Raw genomic sequence first — 17,952 nt, 5'->3', positions numbered from 1 at the left:
GAAACTATACTTCATCCAGCAGAGTTCCAGCAAAAGTCCATGCTAAATAATGTGGACCACAATCTTTTTTTCAAAGATGACAATGTTTAGAAAGCAAAGGAGGAAAGAAGAATTTCCCCAGGATTTGCCCCAGGATTTCCCCACTGAAAGCCAGTGTTATTCTATAGCAAGATCTAGGTCAAGGATTGCAGGCAGTTCCCCAGCCACATTTTTGTGGATGTTGACATTGAATTGCCAATGTTCCATGCTCAACTATAAAATAACTGCAGTGCAAGATCTAGCTGCAATTTTTGGCAGAAAACTATCAAATGCCTAATACATCTATTCTTACATTAAATTCCATTGGAGAAAAAAATCTAAAATGGGAAAGTAGACAGAAAATTATGTTCAAACCTTTATGATTGAGTTAAAATATTACAAGTTGTCAGCAACTTTTTGAGGCCTTTTGGAGGCTGCACCACCCTTGCCATAGAGGCCATTTTAGAGAGGAAGCCCTTCTCACAAGATTGCATTAATTCATTCATACCCAGAAAATACCCATAACATGGAAGAAGAAAATATTCATAACATTTAACAAGTGTGATGGAGTGCAGGAGAATTTAATTTTAAAAACAATTTTCAGGAATTTTTCAAATAAAAGAAAATTTTAAAAACGTTTACCTTGTTCAATCACACACAAACACAAGCCACAAAAGACAACAATGACACCGTACTAGTCAGGGCAATTTTTTGGATCCACGTTCTAGTCCTGTACTCATCAAACAATGGTTCTCAACCTAGTGTACGGACTTTCAGGTATTTCTTGACTTAAAACCAAAATTGAGCCCAAAATTGCTGCTGCCAAGGAGACAGTTGTTAAGTGAGTTTTGCCCCATTTTACATTTTTTCTTGTCACAGTTGTTTAAATGAATCACTGCACTTGGTAAGTTTGTAACTCAGTTGTTAAGTGAATCTAGCTTCCCCATCGACTTTGTCAGGTCTCAAAACATGACATTGGGACACTGCAACATTCATAAATACATGCCGATTGGTAAGCATCTAAATTTTAATTACATGTCCACATGGATGCTGCAACGGTCATAAGTGTGAGAAACATTCATAAGTCACTTTTTCAGTGCTAAACAAAGGGTTAAGTCGAGAACTACCTGAATAGTCTATAATAGTCTGAATAGTATTGAAATATTACAGAAGGCCCTTTGTGTTGGCATTGTTACATAGAGTGTGAGCATGTGTACATGCATGTCTAAAATCTCTTGGAATCACAATCCTTGCAAGATTTTGGCATTCTCTCACCCCTAAACTCGCAATAATTTAAGACTAAACCCTGGAGTTATGGTTACGATTTCGGCTATATTTAATTATTTAAAAAATCAAGATCTATTTCATGCTCAGGTTGGATGGAAGTCCTCTAAAGTCAGGGGTCTCCAACCTTGGCAACTTTAAGACTTGTGGACTTCAACTCCCAGAATTCCTCAACCAGCTTTGCTGGCTGAGGAACTCTGGGAGTTGAAGTCCACAAGTCTTAAAATTGCCAAGGTTGGAGACCCCTGAGCTATATACTATTTCAGATAAGTCTATGTACTTTTTTGGCGATTTTTAAAATCGACTCGAATCAAATCCGAAGCTTCGCTCCCTGCCGCTGTCCATACGCGCCGCATTCGATCGGCTTTCCCCCCACCGCCCCAAATATCCGCCCCTGGAACCTTAACAACGAAAACTCTCCTTCTCGCAAACGACGGCGCTGGCCCTTTAAGAAAAACTTCCTCTCTTCTCTCTCTCTCTCTCTCCCCCCCCCACCCCGCAGCCCAAAGCGCTTCGCTATAACCCCGGAGCCAATCGGGTGGCAGGAAGGGCGGAGCGAATGGAACGCGGGAAGCCGGAGGAAAGGAGGAGGAGCGGGGGTTGGTGGGGGGAAGAGCTGGAATTGTTTGAAGTTCAGCGTCGCGCGCGGGAAAAAAAAGAGAGCGAAGGCAGAAGAAGCAGCAGCAGTAGCAGCCGCGGTCGCTCAACTGCCGAGTGGAAGAAAGACGCCGCGGTCGATCAGCGCGAGTTCGAGTCCCTCCCGCAGCAGCAGCAAGAAAGCCAGCCAGGCAGCCACCGCCGGGCGGCGGCCCCGAAGATCTCGCTCTCGCTTGGCTCTTGCCTCTCTCTCCCTTCCTGCACTTAGTGCCAGCGAGGATCTTCGGGGCAAACTGGGATCCCTCCCCAGCCCGCCGCCTCTCCTCCGATGGAGAACTTCCAGAAAGTGGAGAAGATCGGGGAAGGCACCTACGGCGTGGTCTATAAAGCCAAGAACAAAGTCACCGGCGAGGTGGTCGCGCTGAAAAAAATCCGCTTGGACACGTGAGTGAAAGACCTTTCCTCTTCCCCCCGCCCACTCCTCCATCCAACATCTATCCTTTCTTCCTTTCTTTCTTCCTTCCTTCCTTCCTTCCTTCCTTCCTTCCTTCCTTCCTTCCTTTCTTTCTCTCTCTCTCTCTCTCTCTCTCTCACACACACACACACACACACACACGAATACAGGGGGTGGGAAAGCGGGATCATTTCTCCGCTTAAAGGAGAAAGCGCAGCCCCGGAGCCTCGCTTTGCTTTTTTTTTTTTTTTTTTTTTTTGGGGGAAGGAAGCCTCTAGCTTTGGGGCGGTGGTCGAGGAGCACAAAGGCTGCGGGAGGAAAACTAAAAACGGGAGACTCGTAATGTGGCGGCTCGGCTGCTGCTCCTCCTCCTCCTCCGCCATGAAGGGTCCCTTAGATCAGGGGTCTCCAAACCTTGGCAACTTTAAGCCTGGCGGACTTCAACTCCCAGAATTCCCCAGCCAGCATTGCCATGAAGGATGCCTTAAATCAGGGGTCTCCAACCTTGCCAACTGAAGCCTGGCGGAATTCTGGGAGTTGAAGTCAGCCAGGCTTAAAGTTCCCAAGGTTGGACACAGACACACACAGAGACATACACACCCCGCCTTTATAGATTGAAGGGTTGGTTCAGTGATGCTTTCCTCTGTTCTTGATTCGCATCCAAATGTTTCTGGAAAGTTTTATCAGGAGACGAGAGGGAGCCCACGCAGCGTCTGGTCGCTTCCGCGGCTCCTCTTTCATCTCGCTTTTAATAAGGTGCTAATTTGACCTGCCTGCAAACGCTCCTTAGCCCCGAGCTCTTTCGTCACGTAGGTACCTGGCGAAATGAGGATCGTATGCAGAATGACGCCCCCTCCTCTCCCTTTCAACCCCCCCCCCCGGAGGGGGAGCTGGGAGAGCTCTCCAGAAAGAGGGAGCGATGGAGTTGGAATCGCTAGGCAGCTTGCTTTACAAGTTCCTGTTAATTATTGTAATTATTTCACGGTATGGCCGGCTGAGATTGAAGCAGAGGTGAATCGCAAAATGTTCTTCCAAGTTTCAAGTTACAAGGATGCTGCTGGCAGCAAGAGTCTCTCTTATGTGAGCCGCGCTTAAAAATGTCCTTTGCTATGAAAAGTAACTAGATGTCTCTTCTGAGTGGTGCAGAATATCCAGCTGATATGTTGGATTTGGTGAATAATGCTAGGTCTTGAGTGAGCCCTTTTCCCTTTGTTTTGTTTGGATGTGATAAAATCATGAGCGCTGGCTCATTTATTCGATATCTCTTTTTTATCTACTAGAACAGGGGTCTCCAACCTCGGGAACTTTAAGCCTGGTGGACTTCAACTCCCAGAATTGCTGGCTGTGGAATTCTGGGAGTTGAAGTCCTCCAGGCTTCTCAAGGTTGGAGACCCCAGTACTAGATGCTGTAAGGTGGTATACATGTACTTAATTTCCTTCCTCTCCCTTCATGTTTTCTTCACACACTAGTCCTGTGAGCAGGTGGAAATGATTTGATATTTATATTCTGGAGTTTCCCACATTTTGTCCCTGTAAAGCTGATAGTTAGATTAGAAGGTCAGTTTGATATGTGAACCCAGACATTAGAGCAGGGGTGTCCAAACTTGGTCCCTTTAAGACTTGTGGACTTCAATTCCCAGAGTTCCTCAGCCAGCTTTGCTTTGCTTTGCTGGCTGAAGGACTCTGGGAGTTGAAGTCCACAAGTCTTAAAGGGACCAAGTTTGGACACCCCTGCATTAGAGGATACAAAGTCAAATATACCAAATATTCATACAGGATAATAAGGAAGTCCCAGTATAAACTATTTAATCTGCATTACTAATGTATTCTTCCACTTGCATTGAGTAATCATCTATTATGCGCAATCTTTTTCATCTACAACTTCTGGTGCTTAGTTGTCTATCTCAGCATCTCAAGCAGTCAATTTAGTTAGTTAAATTCATTCTAGTTTCATCTCTCCTTAATTTGATTGTTTTCTTTGCTTTCAGGGAGACAGAAGGAGTTCCCAGTACTGCCATCCGAGAGATTTCACTCTTAAAGGAATTGAACCATCCCAACATAGTCAAGTAAGTATGTGGAAAACAGAAGGACATGATCTGGAGAATAATGAATAGAATGCTATTTTTGGTGGGTCTTCAGGCCATTTACCAACCACCGTAATTGTACAATTTACCAATTGTACTGTGTACCAATCACCGTAATTGTACAATTGCACAATTACGGTGGTTTGTAAACAGTGGCCACTGTTCTGTTCTCCAGTTAAATTGAGAGGAGGCATTTTTATGGGCCAATATCTGACAGCAACTGATCTTGGAAAAGTTGTTTCAAAGAAGGTTTTGCAGCAAACTGGAAGTTACACACTTCCATGTTCCTTATTTTATTTCTGCTAAATTTCTGCTAACATGGGCAACTTGAATATAATTTGTAACCTTCTGGGCTAATAATGGCATTGAACTTGTAAAATTGTTTGCGGTTTTCTCATCATCATCCAAAAGTTATTGTTTGTCTTTTATTTCCTATCCCTTCCTTGACTCCCCAGATTGTTGGATGTGATCCACACTGAGAACAAACTCTATTTGGTCTTTGAGTTCTTACATCAAGATCTAAAGAAATTCATGGATTCTTCTACTTCCATCAGTGGTGTAGAGTTACCTCTTATCAAGGTAAGCCAGGCAGAGCATGTACGCAAAACAACAACACCACCACAATTTAGTTCTTGGTTCACAGGTATACTGGGTACATTTCTTTTTTACTTGACAAAAGAACTGCAGAAGTGCTGCAGGCTGAAGATTTTGAGGGGAGCTTTGTATCTTCAGTGGACATGCACTTAAATGTAGAAGGCCATACAGAGCTTCTTGATGAACAATGTGTGCAGTAAGACTGGCTTCACTCCTAAATACTCTTGAGTTGGCTAAAATCTAATATAGACCCATATAGCTCTGTTAAATGTTCAAGGTGTTTCCTTATTTTTTTAAATGTGGTAAGTCAAACCACAAGTTGGAGGCAGTAGTCTAGCAGTATAGCCGATCCTGGCTTGTCCTTAAGGCTTGTCCTTGTCCTTAAGGCAGACTGTGACTTTATATACTGAAGAGTCTGGTAGACATGGTTCTTCATAAAGTGGCACACAGAATGTTGAATTAGACATGCCCATCAGGTCTTTTGGATATGATCAGGGTCAAACCCAATATCTCTTTGCCTAATCCCATCAGATCCAAATTGATCCAACCTGCCCCAGGCAATCATCAAACCAAAGGGGGAAAAAGCTTCCCCATCAGCTAAAGGGAATTGCAACAAAACTGTCAACATCCATCCATCAGCTGATGACCTTAACATTCCATCTTTTACAATGGATCTTCTCAGCTATGCTGCCTTCCCCAATGGCTCATTTTGCCTAACAATAGAACTCACCCCAGATACGCTGATAAGGGCCTGTCTAGCTTCCCCAAACTGGCCATAGCCAATCAGATCTCAAGGAAGGCCTTGCAGCCTTCAACTTACAAATTTATTTATTTTATTTATTTCGATTTTTATACCGCCCTTCTCCCGAAGGACTCAGGGGTACAGTCAAGTAAAAATACACTGTATACAAATTAAAAGAAATTTAAAAGGAACATATTATGATGTGGCCGAAAAATTTAAAACAATTTAAAATCTAAAAATATAAATAACCCCAATAAAATTTTAATCCAGCAAAAACATTTGCTTTTCTGTTGTTTGCAGTCCCTCTTTCTTATAACACAGGAACTCAAGGATCCTTTCAGTAAACATGTTCTTTTCAATATTGTGATCTTTCAGACTGAATCCATTAAGATATTTGTTTTTCTTACATTGGATTTGTTAATTTATATTATGTCATTTAGCCCTCTTATATTCCAAATTGCAACCCAGGGGTGAAATGCTACCGGATTGGACTGGATCACACGATCCAGTAGCAATTGCAGCTGGTAGTTCGGCGATCCGGTAGTGATGGTGGAGCAAAGCTCTGTCCACCTGCCCGGGTGTTTTACCTTCTGCGCATGCGCACATGTGACGCGTGCGAGCAAAGCATGTGCGGCGTGTGCGCTCCCAAGCCAGTAAGGAAGGTAAGTAGATTTCACCCCGGTTGCAACCCTGTGTATAGTAGTCCTCGACTCAAAACAGTTTGTTTAGTGACTCTTCGAAGTTACAATGGCACTGAAAAAAGTGACTTATGACCATTTTTTCACACTTGCGGCCATTCTAGCATCCCCATGGTCATGAGATTTACATTCAGATGCTTGACAACTGGTTCGTATTTAGGGCTGTTGCAATGTCCCCAGAGTCATGTGATCACCTTTTGAGACCTACATTTCTCATTTAACAACATAAATTTTGAGTTCAGTTGTGGTCATAAGTTGAGGACTACCTGTACTGACTTAAGGACTCATGGATATGGTCAATCAAGGTTTTAGTAAAGAGGGGGTAGACTAGATTCCAACCATAATCACACCATGTTACATGCAACATTCTCTGCTATTGGTAAGGACAGTAGCAGCCAATAGGTTCCAAGCACAACCAAAACCTACATTTTATTCCACGCATGTTTTATGTTTTTCCTAGAGCTACTTGTTCCAGCTGCTGCAGGGTCTTGCCTTTTGCCATTCCCATCGTGTCCTCCACCGAGATCTGAAGCCACAGAACCTCCTCATCAATGCAGAAGGAGCAATAAAACTTGCTGACTTTGGGCTTGCGCGTGCATTTGGCGTGCCAGTGAGAACCTACACGCATGAGGTGAGCAATTTGTTTTCCCCCACTTTGGCATTCTCTATACTCTATACTACACATAGTCCTTGACTTACAGCGGCAATTGGGACTGGAATTTCCATCACAAAGCAATGTGATTGTAAAGCTTGGGGAAGGCACATAGGAACCCACAAGTTGGGGAGGAGTTGCGCAAGGGAGATGTGGGAAGGGGGTGCACGAGTGACCAGTGCAAACCTGGGGGGTGGGGAGTCTTACCCCAACAACATGCAATATTTTCTATCCTTGTCTTTTTTGGGAAGGTTGCAAACGGCAGTCACTTGTGAGGTGCTGCAGCTTGTTGTAAGTGCAAACTGGTTGTTGTGTGCCCCTAGATTGTGATTACTTGACTGCAAGGGTGCTGGGATGGAAGAAACTATGAGGACTGCTCATAACCGCCATTTGTTCAGCACCATCGTAACTTTGAATGATCATAAGTTGAGGACTACCTGTAGTCTGGTTGGTTGGAAAATGCTGGCTTTCAAATATAGTTAGTAGTTCTTCTCTTTCTCTTTTATATTTTGTATCAAACATGATTGATCAATTACGTGCCATCAAGGTAGGGTTAACATTTAGGGACCTTCTCCAGATGGTCTAGCCTTTAAAATTACGCAATCGGGCACCCGTTTGCTTCTATCACTGAGTCCATTGAACTTGCTGTTTCTCTTTCCTTCCCCCTTTTTCAGACTTCTCCTGGGGCCTCAGTCTTATAATATGTCCAGAATATAATATGAACCTGATCAATTCATGCCTTGAATGGAAAAACCTGGATTGATTTGTTTTATAATCCATTTTTTTATTGGCTTCCACTGCAGTTGTACACATATAAATATGTGTGGGCCTGAAGCTGAGTAGCATTAGGGAAACAATTTCTTTAATATGCTGCTCAGGAACATGGCCGAAATTTATTTCTTTTAGATTTCCCTCCGTGTTAATTTCACACAACTTACTTGCGTTCCAGCTGAAAGTGACTGTTTTCAAAGAGGCTTATGTTGAAATGCAGTTGCTGTATTTCGCAGAGTACAGTTTTTGTATTATATGTCTTTGTTGCTATGGCTCATTTCCATGCTCTATTCAAAACATTGATTAAAATTATTGTTTTAATCAAAACATAAAGCCTAAAGGGCTAAGTTTGGAATATCTTACTAATATTCTTTCTCATCAGCACTGAGATTGCATTTTCTGTTGTTGTAGGCCAGGATACGACAACTGCTTTTTAGCTGGAGTCAAAAGTAGAGAGAGGAAGAAAAATGAGATTTGCACATTAAAGCAAAGATTTATATTAAAGTTAATCCGTTAAGCTTTTAATTGCACTCTATTGCTGACTTTCACCAGCAACTGCAATGGGAAGTCCAGGATCTACAAAAAAAATTCAGAAGGTGTATACATGTATAGGTAATCCTTGACTTAGGATCACAATTGAGCCCAAAATTTACGTTGCTGAGTGAAACAGTTGTCAAGTCAGTTTTGCCCCGTTTTACAACCCTTCTTGCCACCATTGTTAAGTGAACGACTGCAGTTAAAGTTCATAACATGGTTAAGTGACCCTGGCTTCCCCCTTGACTTGGTTTGTCAGAAGTCAAAAAGCGATCGCATGACCCCGCAACACTGCACCCATAAATATGAGCCAGTTGTCAAGCATCTGAATTTTGATTACAGACCATGGTTGATGCCGCAACGGTCTTTAAGTGTTAAAAACGATCATTCAAGACTCAGGGCGGCTTACAGTGTGTAAGGCAATAGTCTCATTCTATTTGTATATTTACAAAGTCAACTTATTGCCCCCCCCCCAAACAATCTGACTCCTCATTTTACCTACCTTATAAAGGATGGAAGGCTGAGTCAACCTTGGGCCTGGTGGGACTAGAACCTGCAGTAATTGCAGGCAGCTGTGTTTTAATAACAGGCTTCTTACAGCCTGAGCCACCACGGCCCTAAACAATCACTAAACAAACTTGTTTTAAGTCGAGGACTAGCTGTATTACACAAATCCTACCCACACCCTTTACCAAAGATTGGTACTGTACACTCTTGTCGGGGATGGTCGTCCTCTCCACTGAGCACACAGCTTTGGCAGGGACACACATGGAGCGGTGAGGGAGGAAAGGGACAGCTGCCTAGCCAGCCAGATCAGCCAAATCAACCCTGGCATTCCGGACATCTGCCACCCCAATCCTGGGGTGGCAGATGTCATAGCCGGGTAGCTCCTTGCGTCCATTTTATTGGTCAGTGCCCAAAATAATCCATCTACTCGTATGATTGTTGCAGTTGGGGGTCTCACAGCAAAAGTAATTTGGCTCAATGTGCCCTCATAGGAAGCACTACCTGGCTTTGTTTTCTGATATATGGTAAAATCTCTTCATTCTAAAGGTGCTTGGCTCTGTTACACAGCTGATAACCATTTAAAATACTTGTGTTCTATTTTAAAACTGGGGTCTGGAGATTAAAGGTTTGGACTTGCCAAACCGGACTCAAATGAAAGTTGGTGTCATCAGTGATTAAATAAAGGTGCTTTCTAGGTAAGGGGAAAGAAAAAAGTATTTCAGAAATCATTTCTGAGTTTGGCTATCTCAGAGGTAATCTGAGAAATGATGCCGAGGATATCCTTGCGACCGTATAAACTCATGTGATTAATGGCAATAAAACATTTTCCTGTTCATTAAACTCTGTGGTATGTAAATAGAATACAATAACTCAAGAATCCCCCCTTTTTTTTTCTTAGCTTCTGAAAGAAACTTTTGGAGCTGCCTTATTGGTGCCTCTGGCTTGGTATCTCTTTCCTAGAATTGAATGTAGCATCTTCTGAATGTGAGTCACGTGGTGAACTATTGAAAAGTGACTCCAGCCCATACAGTAGCTCTTAATGTGAATTAATTTGGTGGTAATATATGATGTGTTTACAAAAAATGGAAGGATAGCGCTTGGGATGCCGAGAACTGGATGAAAGTGTCCGTTCCTGAATAGCTTATTTTAATTGTACATTCGTTATGGGTTTTATATTTCACACTAGGTGGTGACTCTTTGGTATCGAGCTCCAGAAATTCTCCTTGGCTGCAAATACTACTCAACAGCAGTGGACATATGGAGCCTTGGATGCATCTTTGCAGAGATGGTACGTATTTTGGAAAGGACAGTGGGGTGGAGCAGCGAATTGGGCTTGAAAGGCATTTGATTGGCAGGAGCCAGAAAATGTGGCTTGTGATGTTAAGGTCTCGAGGTTATTGTACAAATGTAGGCAACTGTGCCACGGCAGACTCAAACATTTGAAAAAGTTATCGCTCTTTAAGGAAAGCTTTATTGCTGTAAAATACACATTCATTCATTCATTTGTATGTGGGAAACATGAGTAGGTCAGTTCAATTAAAGCCTGCTGACAGGATCAGTTGACTTCTGAGGACTGAATTGGGCTTTGGAGAGAACTACTTCCCTGCTAGGGGCAATTTGTGCTTCAAGAATGGAGAATTGGGTCATACATTGAGCATGTGGTGTGGGTTCTTTTATTTGCTGAATGATTGGAATGAAGGAATGGGCCAAATTCCTTCCATCTATTTTAATGATGGTCAGTAGTGACGCATAATCCTTCTCCAAGTATCTTCATATATGAGGCTTTTAGCTCCATAGGGGCCATCATGATGAAAATTTACATTTTTTATATTCTGCTGTTTGCATAATATTTTTAGAACTATATCAAATAGCCGATGAAACAGAGTAAAATCACGGTTAATAAAAGGGCAAAACTGAAACATTACCTCAAAGCAGTTAGGCTGGCAAAGCCTCCTATGTTGTGATTCTAACCTTTTGTTCTTGCGCAAATAGTTAACCCGTAGAGCTCTCTTCCCTGGGGACTCAGAAATCGACCAGCTATTTCGCATCTTCCGCACACTGGGCACCCCGGATGAGACTGTATGGCCAGGAGTCACCTCTATGCCTGACTATAAGTCCAGTTTTCCCAAGTGGGCCCGACAGGACTTCAGCAAAGTGGTACCACCGTTGGATGAAGAAGGCAGAAAACTTCTAGCAGTGAGTTTTATGCAGAGTGAAAAGTATTTTGAACCTATAACCGTGATGGCGAGCCTATGGCACATGTGCCAGAGGTGGCATGCAGAACCCCCTCTGTGGGCATGTGTCTCATTGACAGCTGCTCTTCTGGCATGCAATGTGCACCGGCCATCTGGTCTTGGCGGGCACCGGAGTGCTGGAAATGGCCAAAAAACAGACTGTTTTTGGGCCAAAAACAGCCAAAACTGTCCAAAAAATAGGCATGCGTGCAGTGGCCAGCTGGTCTTCTGGCACTCCGGCGCATACATGTGCACACACATGCAAGCGCATTCTGGTTTGGGCACTTGGTGCTGAAAAGGTTTGCCAACGCTGACCTATAACATGTGCTTACCATACTAAGAACCAAAAGTATAGGTACTTTCAGGAGCAATGGCACTCATGCCAAATCAAAAGCACCCTTATTGATTTGTGTTATATATGTTGGTATTTTTGATCAAGTTCCTATTCAAAGTTTGTTCCGCCTCCATGTTTTCTTCTGCTATCCTGCTTTAAAATTGATTTATTTCTCCCTACTTAGTGCCAAGATTGAATCATTTCAGTGTAGAACTTGTGAGCTCTATGCATGCTTTATCCACGTGCAAGAAAAATGGTTTGGGTCTTAGTTTTGAGTGTCCCAACTGCTGTAACTCTGCTTACATACCTTTAGGGCAGGGGTCTCTAACCTTGGCAACTTTAAGCCTGGAGGACCAGATTCTGGGGGTTGAAGTCCTCCAGGCTTAAAGTTGCCAAGGTTAGAGACCCCTGCTTTAGGGGCCAAACTCTGAAGTCACACTTTTAGTCGCTAGATTTTGATTCTTGTCATTAACTTGATTAAGACTGAAACACGTAGCACTACCTTGAGCAAGGTAGTTGAAGTGCAAGTTGGGCCGTGTAAACCACTTCAGCCGCTTCCAACATTTTGAGTATATTATAGTGCAAAAGACTTGACTAATGAACCTTGCACTCTTCTCCTTTCCCCTTTAGCTGATGCTGCACTATGATCCCAACAAGAGAATCTCGGCCAAGACTGCTCTCAATCACCCCTTCTTTCGAGATGTCACAAAAGCTTTGCCACACCTCCGCTTGTGAAATGGAACCGGAGCCGACAGAGTAGCTGCAGCGCAGGCTCTGCAACATGCTGTTTCCTCGGGCAGCCCTGGTTGCTTGCACTTAACTTTTCAACTTAACCCCGGAGAGAACACTGGTGATCCAATTGGGGCACAGCCTACACCTGTAGGGTTTTATTCCTGAACTCACCTTTAAAGCACTAAGCTGAGCTTGAGGATTCGCTTGGTTCCAAGCTCCCTTGGGAAGAGAGAAGGGTCTCTAAAGCTACCAGCTCCAAGGATTCAAGTTGCTTGAGAAAGCACCCCTTTCATTCTTCACGTGTTTTATCACCCCCTCCCCTGCGTGAGTTCCATGCCTTCCTTCTTGGTGGCTTCTTCAAAATAAGGCCTCCTGTATTTTGCTTACTCTCCAGCTCTTGACATCTTGGCACAAGTATGATGCAGATGCTTCTCTCTCCTTCAGGGGTAGAAGGGACTTTGGCAACATCTTTCATGGTGGTTTTCATCTGTGATGTTGCTCAGTTTAACCCACTTGGATTAAAATAATCCGGGAGAGAAGGGATTGCTGAAGCTGTTGGTACAGCATGCCTTGCTAATTATTCAAAAGCTGGCTGCACCACTAAGCCATTTTTGACACCTGATATATAGAGTACTTTTTTTAAAGAAAGAAAAAAACTCCAAAAAAAATGACTCATTCAGTGGGGAGATGGGCAAATCTTTATTCACCCAGTATTGTGTTGTATTATATACCTATTGTCTTGTTCTGTGGCAGTGAGCTGATGGGTCTTTCTCAGTTTGCAACCAATTAATGCCTTATGTTTGGCAATTATGGATTGTCATACCAATACTGTCTTCCGATCACAGTCGGGAAAGTTTCAAACGTCAGTTCTGATGGGTTGGCCTTACATCCCTGGCTTTGAGTAATGTATCTTGCAAATAGATGCTTAAATTATACGTGAGCTTTGAAATACATATCTAATTATTGTATCTCCTATAATCTCCAGCCATACATCTTGAGCCAAATAGAAGTCTTAAATTCAGCTAGAGAATTCACATTAGCAAAATTTTCTGGCTTGGTCTGGGGAGCCAAAAATATCAATGTCTACATCTTTGTGTCACCCTGTTTTGGAGGGAACTGAATTGTTCAAGTTACATCAGTTAAATATCATCTAAGTTCTGAGTTTTTTCAAAAAAATAGTCTGAACAATAGCTAAACTAAAATCATGGTTGGTTTCTGGTCAATGCCATGTGGAGGCGAAGTACTGTCATAAAAATTTCATATTAAAATTTTTTAAAGACCACTTAGATTTGAAAAATGCTTTTCTATAGAATTCAGGATTTTATTTCAAAATAAGGCAAAGTGAAGTACCTAAAACATGTCTCTAGCATGCAGCAATAACTTAAATCTGATTTTGGAATAACTCCAAATTTCACACTTGATCAGTTGTGTGATGCTTCTTAAATATGAGGCTTCAGTAAAGTCATCTGCTATTTGTTTTCCTGAAATGCTTATTTTTTATCAAAAGCATAGATGCTAGGGTAATGCTCATTTATTGTAGAAATGAAATGTATTTTAAGTTGGAAAGGACTGCACTTTCCTCAAAGGGGGGGAGTTCTCATTCATCTTAGGTCATAATTCTTACTATCTTCACTCAGATGAAAAACCCATTGTTTCAGATATGGATGGAAACTTCACTAAGAAAGTTGGTTATTTCAGGACCTCTTGAATTAAAATGGACATTCTTACATGATGCTGCTTAGTGTAATAATACAGAAATATCAATATGTTATTAATGTCACTATTCACAAGCAATATTTGGAACCATGGTATCCTTTCCCTTCATTGTTGGACTGGAAATATATATATATATTTATACAGCTATTAGTTTTAAAAAAGATTTCTGAATTTGTTAGTCTAAGCACCTTGACATTTTTGTAATATAATCTTTTAAAGAAAATTATTTTGTTTTCTTAGCTCTTTGTAAGACAAATGTTACTAAATACAGTACTGTGAAATCAGTTTCTAAATCATTAAATACTAGCAATTTTAATACATGGCTTCCTTTTCATCAAAGCAAAGATACTCATCAGTTTTCATTGAATTCAAGGATTTGGGGGATGAAATGTAAATGGTCTAGCAGTTAAAAGCGACGTTTTGATTCAGGATCTTTCTACAGACTTAGAAATGATTGCAGGCCTCAAAGAATTTTGGAGGTATCTTATTTGAGCTCCAGAATTATTTTATTTGACTTTGCAACCCCTTGAAAGGGTCTTGGGGATTCCAAAGGACTGGAGACCATGTCTTGAGAATCACTGGCCTACATTTTCCATCTGTATCTGCATATATATCAAGACTTTATTGTGAAACATTAAAGGTTTAATTAAATATAGTCCTTGCCTTAAAATCAGCCATTTAATGACGGAAGTTACAACGGACTCCTCCAAAAGGTATTTATGACTCAATTTTGCAGTTTTGACAACTTGCACATACACAGCCTGTGTGCATGGTCATGCAATCACATTTTGGGCACTTGGCAACCAGTTTAGGTTTATGGTTGCCTGTAGTCTCCTGCAGTCACATAGGTCCAATTGTTTTTTTGCCAGTTTCCAGCATTTACTTTGGATTCTGGCAAAAAAAAACAACCCAAAACCCATTGGATAAAATGGATTTACCTAATGACTTCTGCATTTGCTTAACAATTGCTGCAAAAAAAAAGGTCATTAAATCAGGTGCAGTTACATGGGGACCTGCTTAATGTCACTTAACCATGATTCTGGGCTTAATTATAGTCATAAATTGATGATTACCTATATGCAATTGTCTTTTGCTACAAATGGCAAATACTTTCAATCAAAGCTTATCTGATGCTTGCACCCAATAATATGTGATTCAATAGAGATACAGGGATCAGGACGTTCTTTGCAAATCTCAGGTCCTGAATTCTGTCCAGGAGACGTGAAAATGTAAATTGTTATGAAGGTGAGTCCCACTGAACTATGAAAATGTGCGACGTGTAGGTCTAATACTATTGTGCCAATTCGTAAGAAGTCTTGGTCTAAATAGCTCATTGTCTTTGCTACTGTAGTTCTCAAGTCCTCCAAATGCGTAATTCCACAACTTTGAGATGATGTCCCAAAGTCAATTACTCACTTGCTAAGGCGGATTATTTATCTGAGTTTCCCTTCACCTATCTCAGAATCTTAACCACAATACCACATTATCTCTCTGGTAAATTATATGAAATCACGGTGATCTGTTGTTTTAAGAGAATAAATTGTGTCAAATGTTCCAATCACATGATCATCTTGGAGTTTGAAGGGTCCTTCCTTCTAACCAGTTACCACTGGCACAAAGCTTCACAACAGGTTTGTGGAAGTAAATTAGATCTCAAAAGATATCTATGGACCACAAAAGGGGTTATGAAAGCTTATTGGGCAAGAAAAAAATATCTACAGGTAGCATATAAATGAAGAACGTGCAATAGCATCATTCTTCCCAGGAATGGTGGTCCAACAAAAAACACTTAAGAACCATCATGTTAACATCAAGAATCTTAGGGTAATCACAGGGGTCTGCAACTCACTCTTCTGTGGCACCAGTAGTCACAAGTCCACAATACGGAACACTGAAGAAGAGTGAACATTGAAAAAGAGTGTGTATAGAGAGATTTAGGAGAAAACTTGCTCTCCAGGAAGTAGATTGCCATTCATACCAATCTTGTCAAAGAGCGTTTGAATGTTTCAGTAGGTGGTTGGATGAATGTTCTACAGAATAAGTGGAAGATTTTGATTTTCGACTGGAGAAAGCAAGCCACCGTGGGGCATGATAGTGGGATATTATGGCTTGGAGCTCCTTTGCATTCTTAGAATTTGGAAAAGCTCACTAAGGGCTTTACAAAAGATTTTTGTTAAATCTTGTTTGAAAGATTTTGAGAAGATAGCACAAAAAATGAAAATCTGGCAGATTTGAAGGGATTAAAGATCAAGATTGTTAAAAGTAAAAGGAAGAAATATAAAGTTGGTTTAATTTCATCAAGGTTAAAATAGATACGTTATTCCTGATCACTCTTAATGGACTTGCTGAGCAGGACTGAACAAGGAGACTTTAAAGATTTGACTATAGATATAAGTCATAGAAAAAAAATAGAACATTTGTTGTATGCTCATTTGCTGTATGTTAAGGTAAGGTTGTTGATGCCGTTATTAAAATTGTTTATACCGGCATTTGTGATGAAGGGGAAATATTTCTTTGTTCTTTTACCATTTTTTCCCCTTCTTTTATGCACTATTTTTTTTGTTCCTATTAGTACTTATCTTTTTAACTGCACGTCTCATAGAATCATTTTTAAAAAGCTCCTCCATCTTATTCGGGTATTCATCAGCTTTATATTTTGACATAGCAGAATCGGTGCTGCTGACCACTACCGAAAAACCGTAGTAAGCCACAAAAGGCCCTTGAGTTACCATTTCGCTCCCCAATAGAAAGGCGTAGAAGAGGATTTTGCTCCGCGTCCTACTCGCTTCGTTCCCTTTCGACCGCGGGGAAAAGTGCCGAAGTGCCAAAGCCCATTGCAACTACATCGCAAAAAAAGCTTTAAGAGTTGTAAACCTAATCTTGCGTAGCTTCTTCTCCAAAAACATTACACTACTAACCAGAGCATATAAAACATTTGCTAGACCAATTTTGAATACAGCTCAACTGTCTGGAACATTGAAGAAGAGTGAACATTGAAAAAGAGTGCGTATAGAGAGATTTAGGAGAAAACTTGCTCTCCAGGAAGTAGATTGCCATTCATACCAATCTTGTCAAAGAGCATTTGAATGTTTCAGTAGATGGTTGGATTAATGTTCTACAGAATAAGTGGAAGATTTTGATTTTCGACTGGAGAAAGCAAGCCACCGTGGGGCATGATAGTGGGATATTATGGCTTGGAGCTCCTTTGCATTCTTAGAATTTGGAAAAGCTCACTAAAGGCTTTACAAAAGATTTTTGTTAAATCTTATTTGAAAGATTTTGAGAAAATAGCACAAAAAATGAAAATCTGGCAGATTTGAAGGTTTTAAAGATCAAGATTGTTAAAAGTAAAAGGAAGAAATATAAAGTTGGTTTAATTTCATCAAGATTAAAATAGATACGTTATTCCTGATCACTCTTAATGGACTTGCTGAGCACGACTGAACAAGGAGACTTTAAAGATTTGTCTATAAATATAAGTCATAGAAAAAAAAGAGAACATTTGTTGTATGCGCATTTGCTGTATGTCAAGGTAAGGTTGTTGATGCCGTTATTAAAATTGTTTATACCGGCATTTGTGATGAAGGGGAAATATTTCTTTGTTCTTTTACCATTTCCCCCCCTTCTTTTATGCACTATTTTTTTTGTTCCTATTAGTACTTATCTTTTTAACTGCACGTCTCATAGAATCATTTTTAAAAAGCTCCTCCATCTTATTCAGGTTTTCATCAGCTTTATATTTTGACATAGCAGAATCGGTGCTGCTGACCACTACCGAAAAACCGTAGTAAGCCACAAACGGCCCTTGATTTACCATTTCGCTCCCCAACAGAAAGGCGTAGAAGAGGATTTTGCTCCGCGTCCTACTCGCTTCGTTCCCTTTCGACCGCGGGGAAAAGTGCCGAAGTGCCAAAGCCCATTGCAACTACATCGCAAAAAAAGCTTTAAGAGTTGTAAACCTAATCTTGCGTAGCTTTTTCTCCAAAAACATTACACTACTA

At 41.2% G+C, this 17,952-nt stretch overlaps 1 protein-coding gene across 1 annotated transcript; it reads left to right on the top strand.

Annotated features, from left to right (window-relative positions):
• Positions 1 to 1,891: 1,891 nt before the first annotated feature.
• On the top strand, positions 1,892 to 14,785 carry CDK2 (cyclin dependent kinase 2). The gene is made up of 7 exons (XM_058171575.1): positions 1,892 to 2,343; positions 4,342 to 4,419; positions 4,893 to 5,016; positions 6,932 to 7,102; positions 10,122 to 10,223; positions 10,928 to 11,131; positions 12,134 to 14,785. The coding sequence occupies exons 1-7, from the start codon at positions 2,228 to 2,230 to the stop codon at positions 12,236 to 12,238; spliced, it is 900 nt and encodes a 299-aa protein (XP_058027558.1). The 5' UTR covers positions 1,892 to 2,227; the 3' UTR covers positions 12,239 to 14,785.
• The last annotated feature ends 3,167 nt before the right edge of the window (positions 14,786 to 17,952 follow it).

Source organism: Ahaetulla prasina, chromosome 2 (assembly GCF_028640845.1).
Source record: "Ahaetulla prasina isolate Xishuangbanna chromosome 2, ASM2864084v1, whole genome shotgun sequence".
Classification (NCBI taxonomy): domain Eukaryota; kingdom Metazoa; phylum Chordata; class Lepidosauria; order Squamata; family Colubridae; genus Ahaetulla; species Ahaetulla prasina.
The sequence above is the reverse complement of the archived record's forward strand: the minus strand, read 5'-3'. Positions and strand labels throughout refer to the sequence as shown.

What these genes read in the sequence shown, in the direction of transcription:
- CDK2 (XM_058171575.1), top strand. Translation starts at nt 2,228, where the DNA reads ATGGAGAACTTCCAGAAAGTGGAGAAGATCGGGGAAGGCACCTACGGC. An exon ending in TGAGAACCTACACGCATGAG is followed by an intron (nt 7,103 to 10,121) that starts GTGAGCAATTTG and finishes ATTTCACACTAG; the next exon opens with GTGGTGACTCTTTGGTATCG. An exon ending in AAGGCAGAAAACTTCTAGCA is followed by an intron (nt 11,132 to 12,133) that starts GTGAGTTTTATG and finishes TTTCCCCTTTAG; the next exon opens with CTGATGCTGCACTATGATCC.